We start from the raw sequence: 19,788 nt of genomic DNA, 5'->3' as shown, positions 1-19,788 counted from the left end.
ATGAGGCACAATGATGAATCTTTTAGTTCTGTGGGCCACATGAAGCCACAGATAAAAGAAGCCCACTTAGGGTCAAAATGCATTGCCTTTTATTGAATACATTTTTCTTTCTGTGCTATGAGAACTGTTCTTTGTAGCCAATGGTTCCTGAACTACCTGGCTCCTGGGATCTCCATACAGATTATTTGCCCCTAGGCCTTTCAGCATCAAAACATGTTATTAATTTGCCCATGCGGGCCTCCCCCTGTACTTAGAGCTGCGAGGCTGCTGTCTCCGAGGTTCTCTTATCTCTCCTGGCCTTGTCCCACTTGGCCTGACCCTGCAATAAAGTTGGTGAATTGCATCAGAGTTTATGGAGGAGATCCTGAGGGCCCAGAGGGAGTTCTATGTTGTTGTATGTGAGCTGCCTCTCTGCTCACCGCAAACATGTACTTAACAGCTACAAGCAGGAGATTGAGATTTGTTTTCATGGCAGGCAGGTTATTTCTACATGTGCCTTGGTGAAGATGGAAACTTCGAGGTAGATCTTTCATCAGATCAGACAGGTTAGAAAAACATTTTCAATCTCCGTTATTAACTTCAAGACAAGCAGTCTCCAGGATGGTCTTCTCTCAGTGAAGCCTCACCTCCCTACAATGCTCCATTGTCAATATGGCTACAATATTTCCAGCAACTGTTGTTTAGAGGGGCAAGTTACAACTGACTGTTCTTTGACATCTGCGTCCAGCTGTACTGTCAGCTCTGCTTTAGAAACACTTTAAGAATAGGATCGGCTTATATAATGCCAGCAGTGTCAGATTATTAGAATGAAGACATTTTTCAGTTGGCATCAGCAGGTATTTTGCACATACGCTGGAGTACTACAGCCATTTGCTACACGATTCCATGCCTTATAACCTCCTACTTTTGAGGACTACAGAGAGCGGTGCTTATAACTTTTTTTTATATTATTATTATTATACAGGATTTATATAGCGCCAACAGTTTGCGCAGCGCTTTACAATATAAGGGAGACAGTACAATGACAATACATTTCAGTACAGAAGGAATAGGAGGGCCCGGATCATGGAGCTTACAATCTAAAGGAAGGGGGAGGTGATACAAAAGGTGATAGCTGCGGGGGATGATCTGGCAGAGGTGATTCAAGTACAGTTCTTAGGTGGAGGTGGGGTAGGCTTCCCTGAAGAAGTGAGTTTTCAAAGATCACCTAAAGGCAGACAAGGTGGGGGCTGATCGGATATGCTGTGGTAGGGAGTTCCAGAGGATGGGAGAGGCTCTGGAGAAGTCCTGGAGGCGAGCGTGGGAGGAGGTGATAAGGGAGCTAGAAAGAGGATATCACGGGAGGAGCAGAGTGGGCGATTTGGGTGGTATCTGTGGATGAGGTCAGTGATGTAGCTAGGGGCAGTGTTGTGGATGGCTGTGTACATTGTGGTTAGTATTTTGAATTTTATACGTTGGGTTAGTGGAAGCCAGTGGAGGGATTGGCAGAGAGGAGCAGCAGTCGCTGATCGGTTGGTAAGGTGTATGAGTCTAGCAGCAGCATTCATAATAGACTGAAGGGGGGATAGCCTGTGTAACGGTAGACCAGCGAGGAGGGAGTTGCAGTAATCGAGGCGGGATATAACCAAGGCGTGGATGAGTTCTTTTGTGGTGTCATTGGTCAGGTAGGGGCGGATTTTGGAAATGTTCATAATTGAACACTTGGTATTTAGTGGAGAGGAGTGATGAGCGCATGTGTGTACTGATCCTAGTCCAGACCCACCTGAACGAGACCCACCAGGAAGCTGTCACCTCTACTGGACCAGTAAACTGTGGCTGGAGCATTATTTGCCTTGCAGTGGCACCTATGCAAGGGGCCAAGTGTGGTAACATGTCCCTAGGGGGTTTTCTCTTCGGGAGAGCCCCCTGACCAAGTACTGGGTGTCCGGCTTCGGCTGGACACAAGGAACGGTGGTCCACCAGGCCTTTTGGCCAGGAGGACCAAATGGGAACCTTGTCCCTGTCAGGAGCTTCGTGCCCCGGGGGATCAGGGTAGTGGTCCATCCCCTTTGGGGGAAGGACAAAGCACACCCCTAAGTGCACTTTTTCGTGTGGTGTTTTGCACTTGCACTTTGTTTGTGAACACTTACGGGTTTTTTCGTTATAGTTGCACGTTTGCGGACGTAAAAAAAAAAAAAAAAAAACACGTTCCTTGTGGGATCGCTCAGATGGGTTTGAACTAGGATCCGAACGTACCTGAGCTCTTCCCTAGTGGAGAGTCTGTTCAAATGCAGAAATTTGGTTGAGTGTTTTAGAACGTACACTTAAGTTATTTTAGTAGTATGAATGTGTAATTAGTTCGAATTTGTCATTTTTGTACGGTCTCCTATTATATTTTGATAACCAGTAAAAATCGGTGCCCGGCGCCCCTCTACCACTACCTCTTGAGCAATAAAAACCTGATAGGGTTCCCTATCCCTCCTAATCCCTCCTCACTCCTTATCCAAAGCTAAAAATGAAAAAAAAAATAGCCTTCAGATTTTCTGTTACCTCTCTAAGATCTGATTTGGTGTTGCCAGGTATAATTCAAGATTACTTTATAGCACAAGTGTTGTTCACGTACATCTCTGTGATTGACTCCTGCACTGTGATACAGCTGCGTCCTATATCATCTCTGTATTCAGCGACTGAAGTGACCAGATGGCTCCACATTATCCGCGGAGCTCTGTCTCTATCCTGCTTCCTCTCTTCTCCACCCTGATCTCTCCTTGTGCCAGGCACGAGGAGTGTGAAATGCGCAGAATTGTGCTGATCCCGTTCATTATAATCTGACTCCATCTGCTCCCCCGATCTCTGCTTCGCTAACTTGCTTTCCAGACTTATGAGCAAGAGACTTGGGTTTTTTTTTTTTATCCTGTTCATATTTTCCCACTTTGCCTTCTGCTGTTGGAGTGCTGGTCATTGTGGCATTGCTGTCTAGTGAAGTCAAAGCTGGTTGAGATAAATATACATTTCTGTATCTCCCAGGACCAGAAATAAATCCAATAAAATTGAACAAATATAATGTTTTTTTACATTTAGATAGAGTAGGGAATGTTTATAACCTCTGTGGTGTTTTTAGCGCTAGAAGATTTAGGAAAGCAAGATTTTGATGTAAACTGATATTTAATGATAGAAGTCCACGAGAACAAGCCAACATCTTTGGGGGCTATATAGTACCCTTTTCATCAAGGGAACCAAGTTCTATCACTGTCTACAAGGGAGATTTGCCCCTCACTAGTTGTCTAGTGACAAATATATATATATAATATATATGATGGATATAGTGAGTTTCAGACTAAATGCCTTTTGTTACTAAAGGGCAAAAAGTGGAATCATGTAAGGAATGAACATGGCTTCCCACTTGTATTTTTATGGTTATGAACGTCACATAGAAATTAGGGTTCTAAGGCTTAAAAGTCATTTGATACCTTATAATAAAGGCTATGAAGTCAACAAAAATATTTACAGTCAGGTCCATAAATATTGGGACATCCATACAATTCTAACATTTTTGGCTCTATACACCACCACAATGGATTTGAAATGAAACGAACAAGATGTGCTTTAACTGCAGACTGTCAGCTTTAATTTGTGAGGGTATTTACATCCAAATCAGGTGAACAGTGTAGGAATTACAACAGTTTGCATATGTGCCTCCCACTTGTTAAGGGACCAAAAGTAATGGGACAGAATAATCATAAATCAAACTTTCACTTTTTAATACTTGGTTGCAAATCCTTTGCAGTCAATTACAGCCTGAAGTCTGGAATGCATAGACATCATCAGACGCTGGGTTTCATCCCTGGTGATGCTCTGCCAGGCCTCTACTGCAACTGTCTTCAGTTCCTGCTTGTTCTTGGGGCATTTTCCCTTCAGTTTTGTCTTCAGCAAGTGAAATGCATGCTCAATTGGATTCAGGTCAGGTGATTGACTTGGCCATTGCATAACATTCCACTTCTTTCCCTTAAAAAACTCTTTGGTTGCTTTTGCAGTATGCTTTGGGTCATTGTCCATCTGCACTGTGAAGCGGAGTCCAATGTGTTGTGAAGCATTTGGCTGAATATGAGCAGATAATATTGCCGAAACACTTCAGAATTCATCCTGCTGTTTTTGTGTCGATGTCCCAATATTTATGGACCTGACTGTATGTAGGTATAGAAATTCAAGATAACAAGCCAACACATTAAGGGGGCTATATGGTATCCCCTTCATCAGGCAACTAAGTTTCCATCACTCTCTACCATATAATTAATGCACAGCATTTAACAATAAATGAATACTGCATGATTTATAATATCTTACCACTTGCTGCAAAAGCCTAAATAGGCAAAGGTCCAGTGCCCAGTCCTGTGACCAACACAGAGGACTTTGCTGAAGGCATCCGCAGCAGTAGAATGTTTAGGAAAACAAAAGCACCAAACCAAAGGGTATTAAGTAAAAAATATTTATGTAGTTATAGAAATTCAAGATGACAGGCCAACACATTTGGGGTACTATATGGTATCACCTTCATCAAGGCAACCAAGTTTCCATCACTCTATACCATTCATTCTCAACCAAGGTTCCTTGGAATCCTAGCGTTCCTTCAGAGGTTGCTAGGGGTTCCTTAAGCTCTGGCTTATTGTTCTCCTATTTGATGGTGCCTTCATAGTTCTGGGGCTAACACTACTTTTCAAGATAGCTGATCTTTTTAGCTGTCTATAATGGTGCCCTTCTGACCCCCGCTGTAAGGGACACATTCTTTCCACTGACCACCAATATAAAGGATGTTTTTCTCACTAACCACCCACCTAACCAATGAATTGGCTTTAGCAGGGGTTCCCAAAGACCTGTAAATTATTTCAAGGGTTCAGAGATAAAAAGGTTGAAAAAGGCTGTTCTATTCCATAAGCACCAAATCAAAGGGTATTAAGTAAAAAATATTTATTTAGTCATAGAACTTCAAGCTGACAGGCCAACACATTTGGTGTACTATATGGTATCACCTTCATCAAGGCAACCAAGTTTCCATCACTCTACACCATTCATTCTCAACCAAGGTTCCTTGGAATCCTAGAGTTCCTTCAGAGGTTGCAAGGGGTTCCTTAAGCTCTGGCTTATTGTTCTCCTATTTGATGGTGCCTGCATGGTTCTGGGGCCAACACTACTTTTCAAGATAGCTGATCTTTTTAGCTGTCTATAATGGTGCCCTTCTGACCTCCACTGTAAGGGACACATTCTTTCCACTGACCATCAATATAAAGGATGTTTTTCTCACTAACCACCCACCTAACCAATGAATTGGCTTTAGCAGGGGTTCCCAAAGACCTGTATATTATTTCAAGGGTTCAAAGATAAAAAGGTTGAGAAAGGCTGTTCTATTCCATATTAATTAATGCACAGAATTTTAAAATAAAATTAATTCTACATGATTTATGAAACCTTACCACTGGCTGTGAAAGTCTAAATAGCCAAGGTTCCATTGCCCATTCACGTGACCAGCAACAAGCCGTCGGTCAGGTGGTCTTCTGAAGGCTACTGACAGCACTAGAAGATTTAGCAAAACAAGAGCTGCAAACCAAAGGTTTCGAAGTTAAAAAAACAATATTATTTAGTCATAGAAGTCCAGGATAACAATTCGATATATTTGGGGGGCTATATGATACCCCCATCATCAGGGAAAACTAGCTTCTATTTATAAAAGAATCTTGCATCCATTGCAAAAGTACATAGAAACATTCAGTGTTGTGTCTAAAATTACCTCTTTTTTAAACTGTGGAAGCCCTTTGACCAATCACCAGAGGTTGGGACAGTGTGAGGGCTCTGGGGTAGGATATCACTGGGTTGGAATTAGTCTACGGTATATAGCTATGTGATTCTGTATGTTTTGCACCATGGAAAACCTATTGTTCCATTCCATAGCGATTGTTCACATTAGATTTTAGTAGTATGATGGAGCAATTTACAATTGCAGGACCAATTAACAGAACAGAAATATCCCTTCTTTTGAAAGGGTTGGAGTTCTAGCTCCCTCTAGGCTGGTGAAGGCACCCCTGGCTGATTACCCATGTAGCACTAATTGTTAGAAACTAAATATCTTTTTTTTTTTTTTTTTTTTTTTACTTTTTTGGAAGGTTAGGTCTGTGGTTCCCTCAGGATGAGTGCAGACACTGCCGGCTAATTATGCTTGGGGGAAAGTCAAACTGCCAAGTTGGATTTTCAGCTTCGATCTCAAATTTTTCCACAAGATAATGAGAACATCAGCCGGGGTTTGGGTGACACGAGTGTGCATGTCTATACACATATATGTAAAGGAAAAGATCGCTTAGCTCTTAGGTCTGACCACCAGCTAATGTCTGTGCCCAACTTTTACATTAAAAGGGTCATTCCACCCAATAAAGGGAATATAGAACTCACCCACTGGCCTTCTATATAACATGGAGAATATAGAGAGGAATTCCTTCCTTTGTCCAAGCTGGTCTCAGACTTTTGGGTGTTCTCATGCTTTCCATTGCATTTTTCAAAAAGACTTTGTAATGCTGTGGCTGGTGTGCAGACCTGGGGACTGGTAGAACGAGGACCCATCATTAACTTCCTCCTTTTACCATAATTGTTCATTTTGGTTGGCCTGGCTAAGTAATAAGATGTTGGCCTGATCCTTCCAGATTGCATTTGATATAGCTACAATAATCCTTTATTGCTTGTTCTGTCGTTTGCGGATTATCATTGAGTTTTCAGATCGCACTGCAGATGAGAGCGGAGCATTGACAATACTTCAGGAGGGAGATAGCAGGGTTGGGGAGTGGAGGAGGAAGGCCTGACATTAAAGCAGGGACGATGAGAGGTGAATTTTTTAGACTTCCAACTGCTGGCATCTGCCGCCTCTGCTACAATGATCTGCTGATGAAGTGTAAGGGCGGTGTTGGCACATTAAGCATGCATTGGTTAGAACCTCTCATCTCTTCGTTAGATGTTGGATGGAACTTCAGCCACCTAATATAGATCTTTTAGAGGTTACAAGAGAATCACAGCCAGCCTCCTCATTTTCTGGCATAAGACGTTAAATGTTGCTGCGCCTTTTCAACTGCAGTTCAGTTATCTGTGATGGGCAAAATTGATTTTAAAGGCAGGAACATCTGTGTAAAATGTTGGGGTAGAGTAGCTTGGGGGCTGTTGAGCCAACAACCTTGATATTGGCCTTACAGAAGGGGATACCTTGGAATTGGTAGAGTATATATAGGTGTGCAGAGAATCACTTGGTTTTATTTGAGACCTTCTACATTAAAATGATGTCAAGATTGTCGTCTTGTCCATGACAAGTGGTTTTAAAGACAGGAACATTTGTATCCAATGTTGGGACAGAGGACCCAGGGGCTTTTGAGCCATTGACACTGGACTTAAAGAGGATACTTTGGAATCAGTATCGTATATGTAAGTGTACAGAAACACCTGGTTTATTTGTGACCTGTCTCTGGTGAGTGCTCACCCACAGCGGGATCGCTAGAATATGCCAAGAGAACATTAACCTACTTTGTACGAGTTGCTCCCTCGCTGGTCAGATCACCTAGGTGTCACTCGCCCACTATCAGAAACACTGCAGAAGTCCCGGTGAGAGGGTGACTCTGTGCTCATCCGGCCTACAAGGGGGTAAGACGTGCAAGCGTTTCACTGCCGTGCTTTATTCTAGTGTTCCAGTGTTCTGGTTGACTGAATTCTGGTGTTCATTCGAACCTGTGAGTGGTATATTGTTTAGAACAAGAGTGTCTAACTCAATTTCAATGCAGTTGTCCTCAAAGGGCCAGTTTTATCTGTAAGACCAGATGTCCAGAACACCCCACCCACCCTTACTTCAGATGTCAAGAGCCTCCCACCCTCCCTTACATCACAGTGGACCCCTCTTACCTTGTGCTGTTGCAAGGAATAAGCTGAGGGCAGAGCTAAAAATCAGAAAGTGCAGGGTCTGGCGGAGGACCAGAAGGGGGCTGGAGTCAGCTGCAGGAGTCTGAGTCAGCTGCAGCAAGTGCTGAGATCAGGGGAGGTGGAAACAAGAGGGTTCTGTCCTCCTCTTTGCTGTGACTGCTGAGGCGGGGAAGGGGGGGATTGGGGTGCAGAGATGAGCCTCTCTGCAACTACATGGAGAAGCGGAGGAGTTCTGTCCTCTCTGCTGCTGACTGCTGAGACAAGGTGGAGGAGGAGACGAGAGGGTGTGACGGGCCACATGAAATGGTCTGGCAGGCCAGATTGGACCCCTGGGCCTTGTGTTTGAAAAGTGTGGCTTAGATAGTGTCCTGGCCTGGATACAAACTGAAGACCCCAGAATTGCTAACCCACATAGTCATTGTTCTTCCCCATTTCAATAGTAGAGGCAGCCCCTGCAATCATTTATTGTAGGTTTTCTTTAATGTTTTTGTGTATTATTATTATTATACAGTATTTATATAGCGCCGAAGGGTGTGCTCAGTGCTGTACATTAGCGCGGGGGACAGAACATGAGACAATACAATACACGAGGGGTTCAAGGACCCTGCTCTTTCAAGCTTACAATCTAGGAGGGAGGGGATAGTGGTACAGGAGGAAGTGGCTGTGGGGCGATGGAGTGGTAGGAGGAGATCGGTTGTTAGGTGCGGGTGGGGTAGGCTTCCCTGAAGAGATGGGTTTTTAGGGTGCGCCTGAAGGTGAGGAGGGTAGGTGACAGTCTGATGGATTGGGCTAGGGGGTTCCAGAGGATGGGGGAAGTCCTGGAGAAGTCCTGCAGTCGGGCGTGGGAGGAATAGACCAGGGAGCTGGAGAGTAGGAGGTCCTGTGAGGAGTGAAGAGTACGGGTTGGGTGGTATTTGGGTATCAGGTCAGTTAGGTAGTTTGGGGCAGGGTTGTGAATGGCTTTGTATGTCTGTGTTAGTAATTTGAATTTAATGCATTGGGCAATCGGGAGCCAGTGAAGGGATTGACAGAGGGGGGTGGCAGATGTGGAGCGGTTGGTGAGGTGGATGAGTCTAGCCGCTGAGTTCAGGATAGACTGGACTATTACCTTGGTTGTGCCTTGCTGATCCACTTATCGCACCAGCTGTCGTTTTGGAAACCGTAGACTCTCTGCAGTCTCTTACAACATTAACCACCAATAATGTTCGTTGGCCATAGGTATTGTGAACGTGAGCTGCTTGGGAACCTTTTTTTTTTTTTAATTCATCACACAAAGTACTTTTTATTTAAAAAAAAACACAATGTGATTTGGTAATGTCGACATTTGTTCTATTGATTTGGTTTAAAAAGAGATTTTTTTCCATCTGGCTAAAACTACTTTTTTTTTCCTTGACAGGACTGTCCTCAGATTCTACCTTCAACTCAAATCTACATCCCAGTTGGAGTGGTGAAACCTATCACGCTGACCGCCAAGAACCTCCCGCAGCCGCAGTCCGGCCAGCGCAACTACGAGTGTATCTTCCACATCCCGGGGAGCGTGACCCGCGTCACCGCTCTGCGCTTCAACAGCACCAGCATCCAATGTCAGAACACTTCGGTAAGAGCCCCGCGGTGTGCCAAGTACAGAACCCCATGTGCTTTTCTCTACAGCCTTCCTTTCTTTGACATCAGCGAATGGCGTGAACACTTTTCTTTGATCGGTCGGCAGTCGGGTTTTTTTTTCCCTCCCCTTAACTTCTCAATCTGTTGCAGAGTAGGGGGTGTTGTTATCATTGCTGTAACACAGCACGTATGTAATAAGAACCACGTTTGTCTTATCAGTGACAGACTGATGAAGAGCATGAGACAATTCATTAGAGACTGACAGAACCCATATCCGTAAATCACGGATAGCCAATATTCTCTATAACAGCAGCTCAGAGGCTGAAATTACACAAGCAGGGCATTCTGGGAAATGGCTGAACAAAAGAGGGATGTGTAATTTGGGTTCATATGTGGATGAGTCTGCGAAAGCAGCCTTTTGTAAGTTGGCCGTACACGGCTCAAATATTGCACGATTCCAACGAATCGCTGGTGATCCTGCCATGAAGGTCATTGTTCGAGCACTTCCTGTTGTGGGGTGACAACTCTCTGTCCTTATCTGCCAATTGTGTTCCCATGTTGTCACCCTATCACACAGGCTTCTGTTGGAGACTTAAGTTGTCGTTTTAACACACAATACACACAGTCATAGTCCACCATCAAGAAACCCATTCTATGTAGCCATTTCTGGAGTGCATGTAGACAGGAAATGCTTTTAATGGCAATTATTGATACATAGTGCTCTAAATTGTCATCTGGTTAGGCTTTATGTCTACTTTAAGGGCCCCATCACACTGTTGCCTAGCAGTAATACACGTATTACTGCAATATGCATTGCAGTGCCATTCATTTTCAATGGCACCCTTACTAGCTAATGAGATGCACGTGTTTTACAGCGCACGGGGACACGCGTTAAAGGATAAGTGCGCTTTAGAACAAAGTGTATTTAACCTCTTTCCCCCCTTCCCCTGTCCTAAGGTAATCCACCACCTCCACCACAGGTGAATACTTACCTTAATCCATGTTTATGCCTTACCAATGCACACATTAAGCCCTTGTCCACCAATGTACCTTTATAAACGGCACAGTATACAAGGGGTTAACAAAGGTTGCTGTGGCTTTGGGCTTGCTATTGATTTTTAGAGCCAGTGAAGGGCTTTCAGCTAAAAGTGGCCGTTTTTATGGGCTCCGAAGGTGCGAGATTCATTCTGAATAACACTTCCATGCATCTCAGCATGATTGCAGGTGCAGAAACCACAAGGAAACTGCCTGGTCCAAATGACCATACAGTTTCCCATACGGTTTCCCTGTGGTCGCATTTTCAGAAAGGTGCATGCACCTTTTTCTTGCAGGAAATGTGGCACAGCAGCCTTTTCAAATGAATGGACTGCCGTGCCCGAGCAATAATGTTGCAAATAAGCCCACAATAATGTTTTTTACGATTTTACAAGCTTGCACAATATTAAGGCTCAACACGTTTGGTGTCTATTTACTCGATGCAACATCATATTTTTACAGTTTTAAAAAATGTGGTATTTTTTTCCTTAAATGATGCGTTTTATAAATAGCTGTTCAAAAATTGTGCAACTTAAAAAATGGCAACTAGCACCATTTCATTCTACTGGATCTCTGCTTTCAGAAAACATAATTGTTTGGGGGTTTGAAATTGTTCTAGCAGTCTGATATATATATATATATATATATATCTATATCTATCTATATCTATATATGTCTATATATATCTATATACAGTCAGGTCCATAAATATTGGGACATGGACACAATTCTAACATTTTTGGCTCTATACACCACCACAATGAATTTGAAATGAAACAAACAAGATGTGCTTTAACTGCAGACTGTCAGCTTTAATTTGAGGGTATTTACATCCAAATCAGGTGAACAGTGTTGGAATTACAACACTTTGCATATGTGCCTCCCACTTCTTAAGGGACCAAAAGTAATGGGACAGAATAATAATCATAAATGAAAACTTTCACTTTTTAATACTTGGTTGCAAATCCTTTGCAGTCAATTACAGCCTGAAGTCTGGAACGCATAGACATCACCAGATGCTGGGTTTCATCCCTGGTGATGCTCTGCCAGGCCTCTACTGCAACTGTCTTCAGTTCCTGCTTGTTCTTGGGGCATTTTCCCTTCAGTTTTGTCTTCAGCAAGTGAAATGCATGCTCAATCGGATTCAGGTCAGGTGATTGACTTGGCCATTGCATAACATTCCACTTCTTTCCCTTAAAAAACTCTTTGGTTGCTTTTGCAGTCTGCTTTGGGTCATTGTCCATCTGCACTGTGAAGCGTCCAATGAGTTCTGAAGCATTTGGCTGAATATGAGCAGATAATATTGCCCAGAACACTTCAGAATTCATCCTGCTGCTTTTGTCAGCAGTCACATCATCAATAAATACAAGAGAACCAGTTCCATTGGCAGCCATACATGCCCACGCCATGACACTACCACCACCATGCTTCACTGATGAGGTGGTATGCTTAGGATCATGAGCAGTTCCTTTCCTTCTCCATACTCTTCTCTTCCCATCACTCTGGTACAAGTTGATCTTGGTCTCATCTGTCCATAGGATGTTGTTCCAGAACTGTGAAGGCTTTTTTAGATGTCGTTTGGCAAACTCTAATCTGGCCTTCCTGTTTTTGAGGCTCACCAATGGTTTCCATCTTGTGGTGAACCCTCAGTATTCACTCTGGTGAAGTCTTCTCTTGATTGTTGACTTTGACACACATACACCTACCTCCTGGAGAGTGTTCCTGATCTGGCCAACTGTTGTGAAGGGTGTTTTCTTCACCAGGGAAAGAATTCTTCGGTCATCCACCACATTTGTTTTCTGTGGTCTTCCGGGTCTTTTGGTGTTGCTGAGCTCACCGGTGCGTTCCTTCTTTTTAAGAATGTTCCAAACAGTTGTTTTGGCCACACCTAATGTTTTTGCTATCTCTCTGATGGGTTTGTTTTGTTTTTTCAGCCTAATGATGGCTTGCTTCACTGATGGTGACAGCACTTTGGATCTCATCTTGAGAGTTGACAGCAACAGATTCCAAATGCAAATGGCACACTTGAAATGAACTCTGGACCTTTTATCTGCTCATTGTAATTGGGATAATGAGGGAATAACACACACCTGGCCATAGAACAGCTGAGAAGCCAATTGTCCCATTACTTTTGGTCCCTTAAAAAGTGGGAGGCACATATGCAAACTGTTGTAATTCCTACACCGTTCACCTGATTTGGATGTAAATACCCTCAAATTAAAGCTGACAGTGTGCAGTTAAATTACATCTTGTTCGTTTCATTTCAAATCCATTGTGGTGGTGTATAGAGCCAAAAATGTTAGAATTGTGTCGATGTCCCAATATTTATGGACCTGACTGTGTGTATATATATATATATATATATATCTATATCTATCTATATATATATATATATATATATATATATATATATATATATATATATATATATATATAGATATATATATATAGATATATATATCTATATATATATCTCTATATCTATCTATATCATCTATCCATATATATGCATATATATATCCATATATATATATATCCAGCAAAATGGGAAAAAATGTGGATTTGTAACGTGTGTGGAAATAAATAAAAAATTGCAGTGGTAGACAGTGGTTAACACAATGAATCAAGAAGCCAAGGTGTGAATGAGCCCCACACTAAGCAGCATTCACCCAGTGATCCATGTGTTCCTGAATGATGCCTGTCCTGTGTATCTGCCGGATGGTGTGTTTTTTCGTATTATATTTGTGGTGGGAAAGTTGTATTTTAGCCTGTGTGGGCGGTTTGCGGTCCCCGTTCTTCCTATTTCTTTGGAGATTTCCACTTACATTTATTTGCATAGTCTTTTGCTCCCAAAGGGACTCAGGCAGTTTTTTAAATGCAGAAAGGAAAATAAAAAGCACAACTGCACCAACTATAATCCTGAGCAGAGGAAGTCAACCGCAGTGTTTTTAAAGGGATTTCCACATTCAGATTCAGCTTTTATCTCTCGCCTTGCTCACAGTCTGAAGCCACTTTTACTAAACATATTGTGTTGCTCCATTTTGAGTGTTTTCTCTACAGATCTGTGTGTTCAGGCACAGCAGAGTATTTTCATTGTGCTCATTCAGATATGCCATGTCTCTGCTGCATTGTGTCTTGATGGCCGGTACGTGTCGTGCTCCAAGATTGCATGCTGACAGCAGGGTGTTGGCCATTGATGAGTTTAAAGTGAGCCTTTCATCCCTTCCTGACATGTCACAATATATGAACAATAAACTAAGGAGCGCTGCTCCCAAGGCTATAACTGGGTCACCATCAGGTGCCATGCTTGAGGCTGGGGCTCGTCCTATGCCAGATACATCCCAGGGAAAGAAAGCAGTCGGCGGTCCATGAAATTCAAAATCCTGGCAACTTTATTGCTATAGTACACCAGTGGTCTCCAAATTGTAGCCCGGGGGGCTGGATGCAGCCCTTTGCTTACTAATATCCGGCTCTTGGGGCACTATAATATCCCACTAACACCAAGAATGAAGCACTAGTCTTTCCACTGGCGCCAACAATGGGGCGCTATTCCTCCCACTGACACCAGCAATGGGATACCATTTCTGCCACTGACACCAATGATTGGGTACGATTCTGCCAACTGACAAAGTGATGGGGCACTATTTCTCCCTCTAATACTAAAGATGTTTCATTGCTTACACCTACTGATGTCAGGACATTTTCTACTTCTGTTGGCCACACTCCGGCCCCCATAAAGTTCTTTGAAGGACAGTAAACTTGGTCCTATGTTTAGAAAGTTTAGAGACCCCCTGATATAGACCAGCATTTCTCAACTTTTTTTCAGTCGCAGCTCCTTTTTAAAACTTTGCAAAATCGCGAGACCCTAATTGAAGTATAAAAAAAAGTAAATGTTAGCTATCAGTGGGGAACCTGACCCTGGGAGGCTGCACACAACCACCTTGATGAAACTAACTTCGCATCAAAAGCCACCTTCCCACCAGGAGTCCCCGCTTCCCGTGATAAGTCCCCCTATTAAGTCAGAGGCCGCTATCGCATAAGAGCCTCCCCATATATGAGAGCACCCCCTGATACTGGGCAAACAAGGTCTCATGCTCCTGGAACCCCGGTTGAGAAGCACTGCTCTAGAAAAATGAACAAAGAATTCTCGCTTGGGACCTCCTCCTTTGATGCGTAGTCAAATTGGCCCAGTCTTGTGGGTGAAGTTTGTCATGGGACATCCCAGGTGTGGGGCTCCTTGTCAGTTTGTCTTGAGAAACAAAGTTGCCAGCATGCTCAATTTTAACGAGGGCCTCCAGTTTTTTTCGTGGCTGTCATGATATGTGCTGCATTTTGTAGTTGCGACCTCTGGTGAGCATTTGTGAGTTATCCGTTGAGCCTTCATTTATGATTCAAGACTCTGAAAATTGACTTGGTTGGTTCTGGTTTGAAGAAATTGTCAAGGAAAGTATTGCAGAGTTGTGTCTTTGAACGAACGCAAAGAAAAGCATTTCAAGAATTCCAGATATGAAAATTTTTACATAGTTACAATGTTCCAGCTTGGACCAATATAACTATGTATATGCCATGCCTTCTAAAAGATGAAAATCACTGAAGTAGACGCCACTGCTCCAGTGATCTCCACCAGCTTCCAGGTCCTGTTCTGAAAAGTGGGACTGCTGCATTGTGAACACAGGAAGTTGGCAGCTCCGCATGGGTGCCATTCATAGATCGATTTACATTTTCTCATTTCATGCAAAGCATTCCCTGATTGGATGAGGGGCGACATCACACCCTCCACATTGTCCAGTCAGCAAATGCTTTGTAAATGTACAAAAAATGTAAAGCATTCTCCGAATGGCGCCCATGCTAAGTGGCCGATCTCCTTTGTTCATAATATAGCAGGACAGCCGCTTGGCACGGGACCCAGAAGCTAGTGGAGATCACTGGAATAGCTGGGTCTATACAGTGATTTCCAACTTCTAGAGCCACCAGTCTCTAGCAGGGTTCCTCCAGAGTTTGCTAAGGGTTCCTTGAGCTGTGGCTGGTTGTCCTCCCATTTGATGGTGGCTGCAGAGTCCTATTTAGCTGTCTGTAGGCGTTGCATTCTGACCACCACTGTAAGGGTTCCATTCCTTCCACTGACAACCAATGTAAGAGGCATTGTTCCCACTGACAACCTGTGAATCAACTACTGCAGGTGGCACTATACCCGACGGGTGGTGATCTAAAGCAGAGCTGTGTCCTCCAGTGAACACAGAGAAAAGGGTTTTACTAAAAATTATATTTTTCTGAGGCAACAGATATAAAAAAAAATAAACCGTCCCTGGAGAATAGGAAGAGTTGGCTGTAAAGCATAGCAAGAAAGAAAACACACTTGCAGTAAAAGCTGCAGGAGGTCCTGTGCAAGTCAATAAAGTGAAGCAATTTAAATGTTGAATCCCCCCTCCCCCCTTCATTGACCGTTTATGAGCTGACAGTTTTATTTGCTATGGCGGCGAGGAGCCGGAATGCGAGGGGTGTCTACGACTGTACGGTTCATGGAGATGTGTGTTTGCAGAAATCCATATTACGTTTTATGGTTTTGCAGTAGGGAGCCATAAGGGAGCGGCGAGATTTATACGTTCCAAAGCTTGTTTTACAGGTCAGTAAGTGCATTTGTTAAATGCTTTTCAGTGAACTGTTTTAAAGGATCGTTCATCCCCGTGGTCTGTGTCTGTTGTCTTAACCATATATTGTATCCTGCAGAGTGCAAAGATGGAAAACTGAGGAGCGCAAGAGTTCTTAAAGCTGAAGTTTAATCGACGTAGATTTTTGCCTCCTTTGGTGGTTCCCCTCCCCCTCATCAACATGCTAATTACATTTTTAAATAAAACCTTCCCGTTTCCATTACATTTATTTTACACTCACTGGGTCTCTGTACCTCTCTATTTATTTATTTAATTAATTTATTTCAGGTACTTATATAGCGCCATCAATTTACGCAGCGCTTTACATATATATTGTACATTCACATCAGTCCCTAACCCTCAAGGGGTGTACAATCTAAGGTCCCTAACCCTCAAGGGGTGTACAATCTAAGGTCCCTAACCCTCAAGGGGTGTACAATCTAAGGTCCCTAACCCTCAAGGGGCGTACAATCTAAGGTCCCTAACCCTCAAAGAGTGTACAATCTAAGGTCCCTAACCCTCAAATGGCTTACAATCTAAGGTCCCTAACCCTCAAATGGCGTACAATCTAAGGTCCCTAACCCTCAAGGGGCATACAATCTAAGGTCCTTAACCCTCAAGGGGAGTACAATCTAAGGTCCCTAACCCTCAAGGGGAGTACAATCTAAGGTCCCTAACCCTCAAGGGGTGTACAATCTAAGGTCCTTAACCCTCAAGGGGAGTACAATCTAAGGTCCCTAACCCTCAAGGGGTGTACAATCTAAGGTCCCTAACCCTCAAGGGGCGTACAATCTAAGGTCCCTAACCCTCAAGGGGTGTACAATCTAAGGTCCCTAACCCTCAAGGGGTGTACAATCTAAGGTCCCTAACCCTCAACGGGTGTACAATCTAAGGTCCCTAACCCTCAAGGGGAGTACAATTTAAGGTCCCTAACCCTCAAGGGACGTACAATCTAAGGTCCCTAACCCTCAAGGGGCGTACAATCTAAGGTCCCTAACCCTCAACGGGTGTACAATCTAAGGTCCCTAACCCTCAACGGGTGTACAATCTAAGGTTCCTAACCCTCAAGGGGCGTACAATCTAAGGTCCCTAACCCTCAAGGGGAGTACAACCTAAGGTCCCTAACCCTCAAGGGGCGTACAATCTAAGGTCCCTAACCCTCAAGGGGCGTACGATCTAAGGTCCCTAACTCACATTCATACATACACATACTAGGGACAATTTAGACAGGAGCCAATTCACCTACCAGCTGGTTTTCCGAGATGGTTAGAAGCTCTACTTGGCCACTCTTGCTTTGTCTAGAAAGTTTGATATTATTTATTTTATTTATTTCAGGTATTTTATATAGCGCCATCAATCTGCGCAGTGTTTTATTATTATTAAAAAAACATTTATGTAGCGCCAAAAAGTTTGCTCAGCGCTGTACATTATAGTGGGGGACAGTACATGAGACAATACAGTAACAATACAATACACGAGGGGTTCGAGGGCCCTGCTCCTTGGAGCTTACAATCTATGTATAGGTTTTACATATATATTGTACATTCACATCAGTCCCTAACCCTCAAGGGGCGTACAATCTAAGGTCCCTAACTCACATTCATACATACACATACTAGGGCCAATTTAGACAGGATCCAATTAACCTACCAGCATGTCTTTGGAGTGTGGGAGGAAACCGGAGTACCCGGAGGAAACCCACGCAGGCACAGGGAGAACATGCAAATTCCAGGCAGGTGGTCCCGTGGTTAAGATTCGAACCAACGACCCAATTCACCTACCAGCTGGTTTTCCGAGCTGGTTAGAAGCTCTACTTGGCCACTCTTGCTTTGTCTAGAAAGTTTGATATTTAATTTATTTATTTCAGGTACTTATATAGCGGCATCAGTTTACGCAGCGCTTTACATATATATTGTACATTCACATCAGTCCCTAATCCTCAAGGGGTGTACAATCTAAGGTCCCTAACCCTCAAGGGGCGTACAATCTAAGGTCCCTAACCCTCAAGGGGCGTACAATCTAAGGTCCCTAACCCTCAAGGGGTGTACAATCTAAGATCCCTAACCCTCAAGGGGCGTACAATCTAAGGTCCCTAACCCTCAAGGGGTGTACAATCTAAGATCCCTAACCCTCAAGGGGTGTACAATCTAAGGCCCCTAACCCTCAAGGGGCGTACAATCTAAGGTCCCTAACCCTCAAGGGGTGTACAATCTAAGATCCCTAACCCTCAAGGGGTGTACAATCTAAGGCCCCTAACTCACATTCATACATACACATACAGTTGTGACCAAAATTATTCAACCCCCAATGCTGTAAAGGGGTTTAGGGACTATAGTGTACATTTGGAATTGTATTCAGAATCAAATCCTACAAGGACGTTGTAACTACCCAAATGCAACTAAAATGACATCAATTGTTTATGTAATACAGTAGTAAATGGTTCTTATGTGGTTTCTTCATTGCCACAATTATTCAACCCCTTAAAGACTACCACTCTGAAGAACAGAGGTTCATACAGGTGCTTTCCATCAGGTATTGAAAACACCTGTGGATGTCACCGAGCAGCAATCAAGCATAATAAGCACCAATTAGGCAGCTTTAAAATGACTGTGATACTCAGCTCCTTCTAGACATTTACTGGTGTGGTTACAAACATGGTGAAGGCAAGAGAATGGTCCAGGAAGACAAGAGAAGAGGTGATTTCTCTTCACAGGAAGGGCAATGGCTATAAGAAGATTGCAAAGATGTTAAACATACCAAGAGACACCTTAGGAAGCATCATTCGCAAATTCAAGGCAAAGGGCACTGTTGAAACGCTACCTGGTCGTGGCAGAAAGAAGATGCTGACTTCGACTGCTGTGCGCTACCTGAAGCGTAGAGTGGAGAGAAGTCCCCGTGTGACTGCTGAGGAACTGAGAAAAGATTTGTCAGATGTGGGTACAGAAGTTTCAGCCCAGACAATAAGACGCACACTGCGTAATGAAGGCCTCCGTGCCAGAACTCCCAGGCGTACCCCCTTGCTGTCTCCAAAGAATAAGAAGAGTCGACTGCAGTATGCCAAAAGCCATGTGGACAAACCACAAAAGTTGTGGGATAGTGTTCTGTGGACTGATGAAACAAAATTAGAACTGTTTGGGCCCATGGATCAACGCTATGTTTGGAGGAGGAAGAACAAGGCCTATGATGAAAAGAACACCTTGCCTACTGTGAAGCATGGTGGAGGGTCAATCATGCTTTGGGGCTGTTTTGCTTCTGCAGGTACAGGGAAGCTTCAGCGTGTGCAAGGTACCATGAATTCTCTTCAGTACCAGGAGATATTGGATGGAAACGTGATGCAGTCCGTCACACACCTGAGGCTTGGGAGACGTTGGACCTTTCAACAGGACAATGATCCCAAGCATACCTCCAAGTCCACTAGAGCATGGTTGCAGAGGAAAGGCTGGAACATTTTGGAGTGGCCATCGCAGTCACCAGACTTAAATCCGATTGAGAACCTCTGGTGGGACTTAAAGAAAGCAGTTGCAGTGCGCAAGCCTAAGAATGTGACTGAACTGGAGGCCTTTGCCCATGAAGAATGGGCGAA

At 43.6% G+C, this 19,788-nt stretch overlaps 1 protein-coding gene across 1 annotated transcript in view; it reads left to right on the top strand.

Annotated features, from left to right (window-relative positions):
- LOC149444766 (plexin-A1-like) overlaps nucleotides 1–19,788 on the top strand; it is a 283,982-nt gene that overhangs the window by 106,634 nt on the left and 157,560 nt on the right. The window contains exon 8 of the mRNA XM_089654551.1: nucleotides 9,317–9,517. Within this exon, the coding sequence (XP_089510677.1) occupies nucleotides 9,317–9,517 (201 nt within the window). The remainder of the gene's footprint in view (nucleotides 1–9,316; nucleotides 9,518–19,788) is intronic.

Source organism: Staurois parvus, unplaced genomic scaffold (assembly GCF_062004578.1).
Source record: "Staurois parvus isolate SC_StPar_1 unplaced genomic scaffold, SC_StPar_1.0 ptg000777l, whole genome shotgun sequence".
Lineage (NCBI taxonomy): Eukaryota > Metazoa > Chordata > Amphibia > Anura > Ranidae > Staurois > Staurois parvus.
This window is presented reverse-complemented; position numbering and strand designations above follow the sequence as displayed.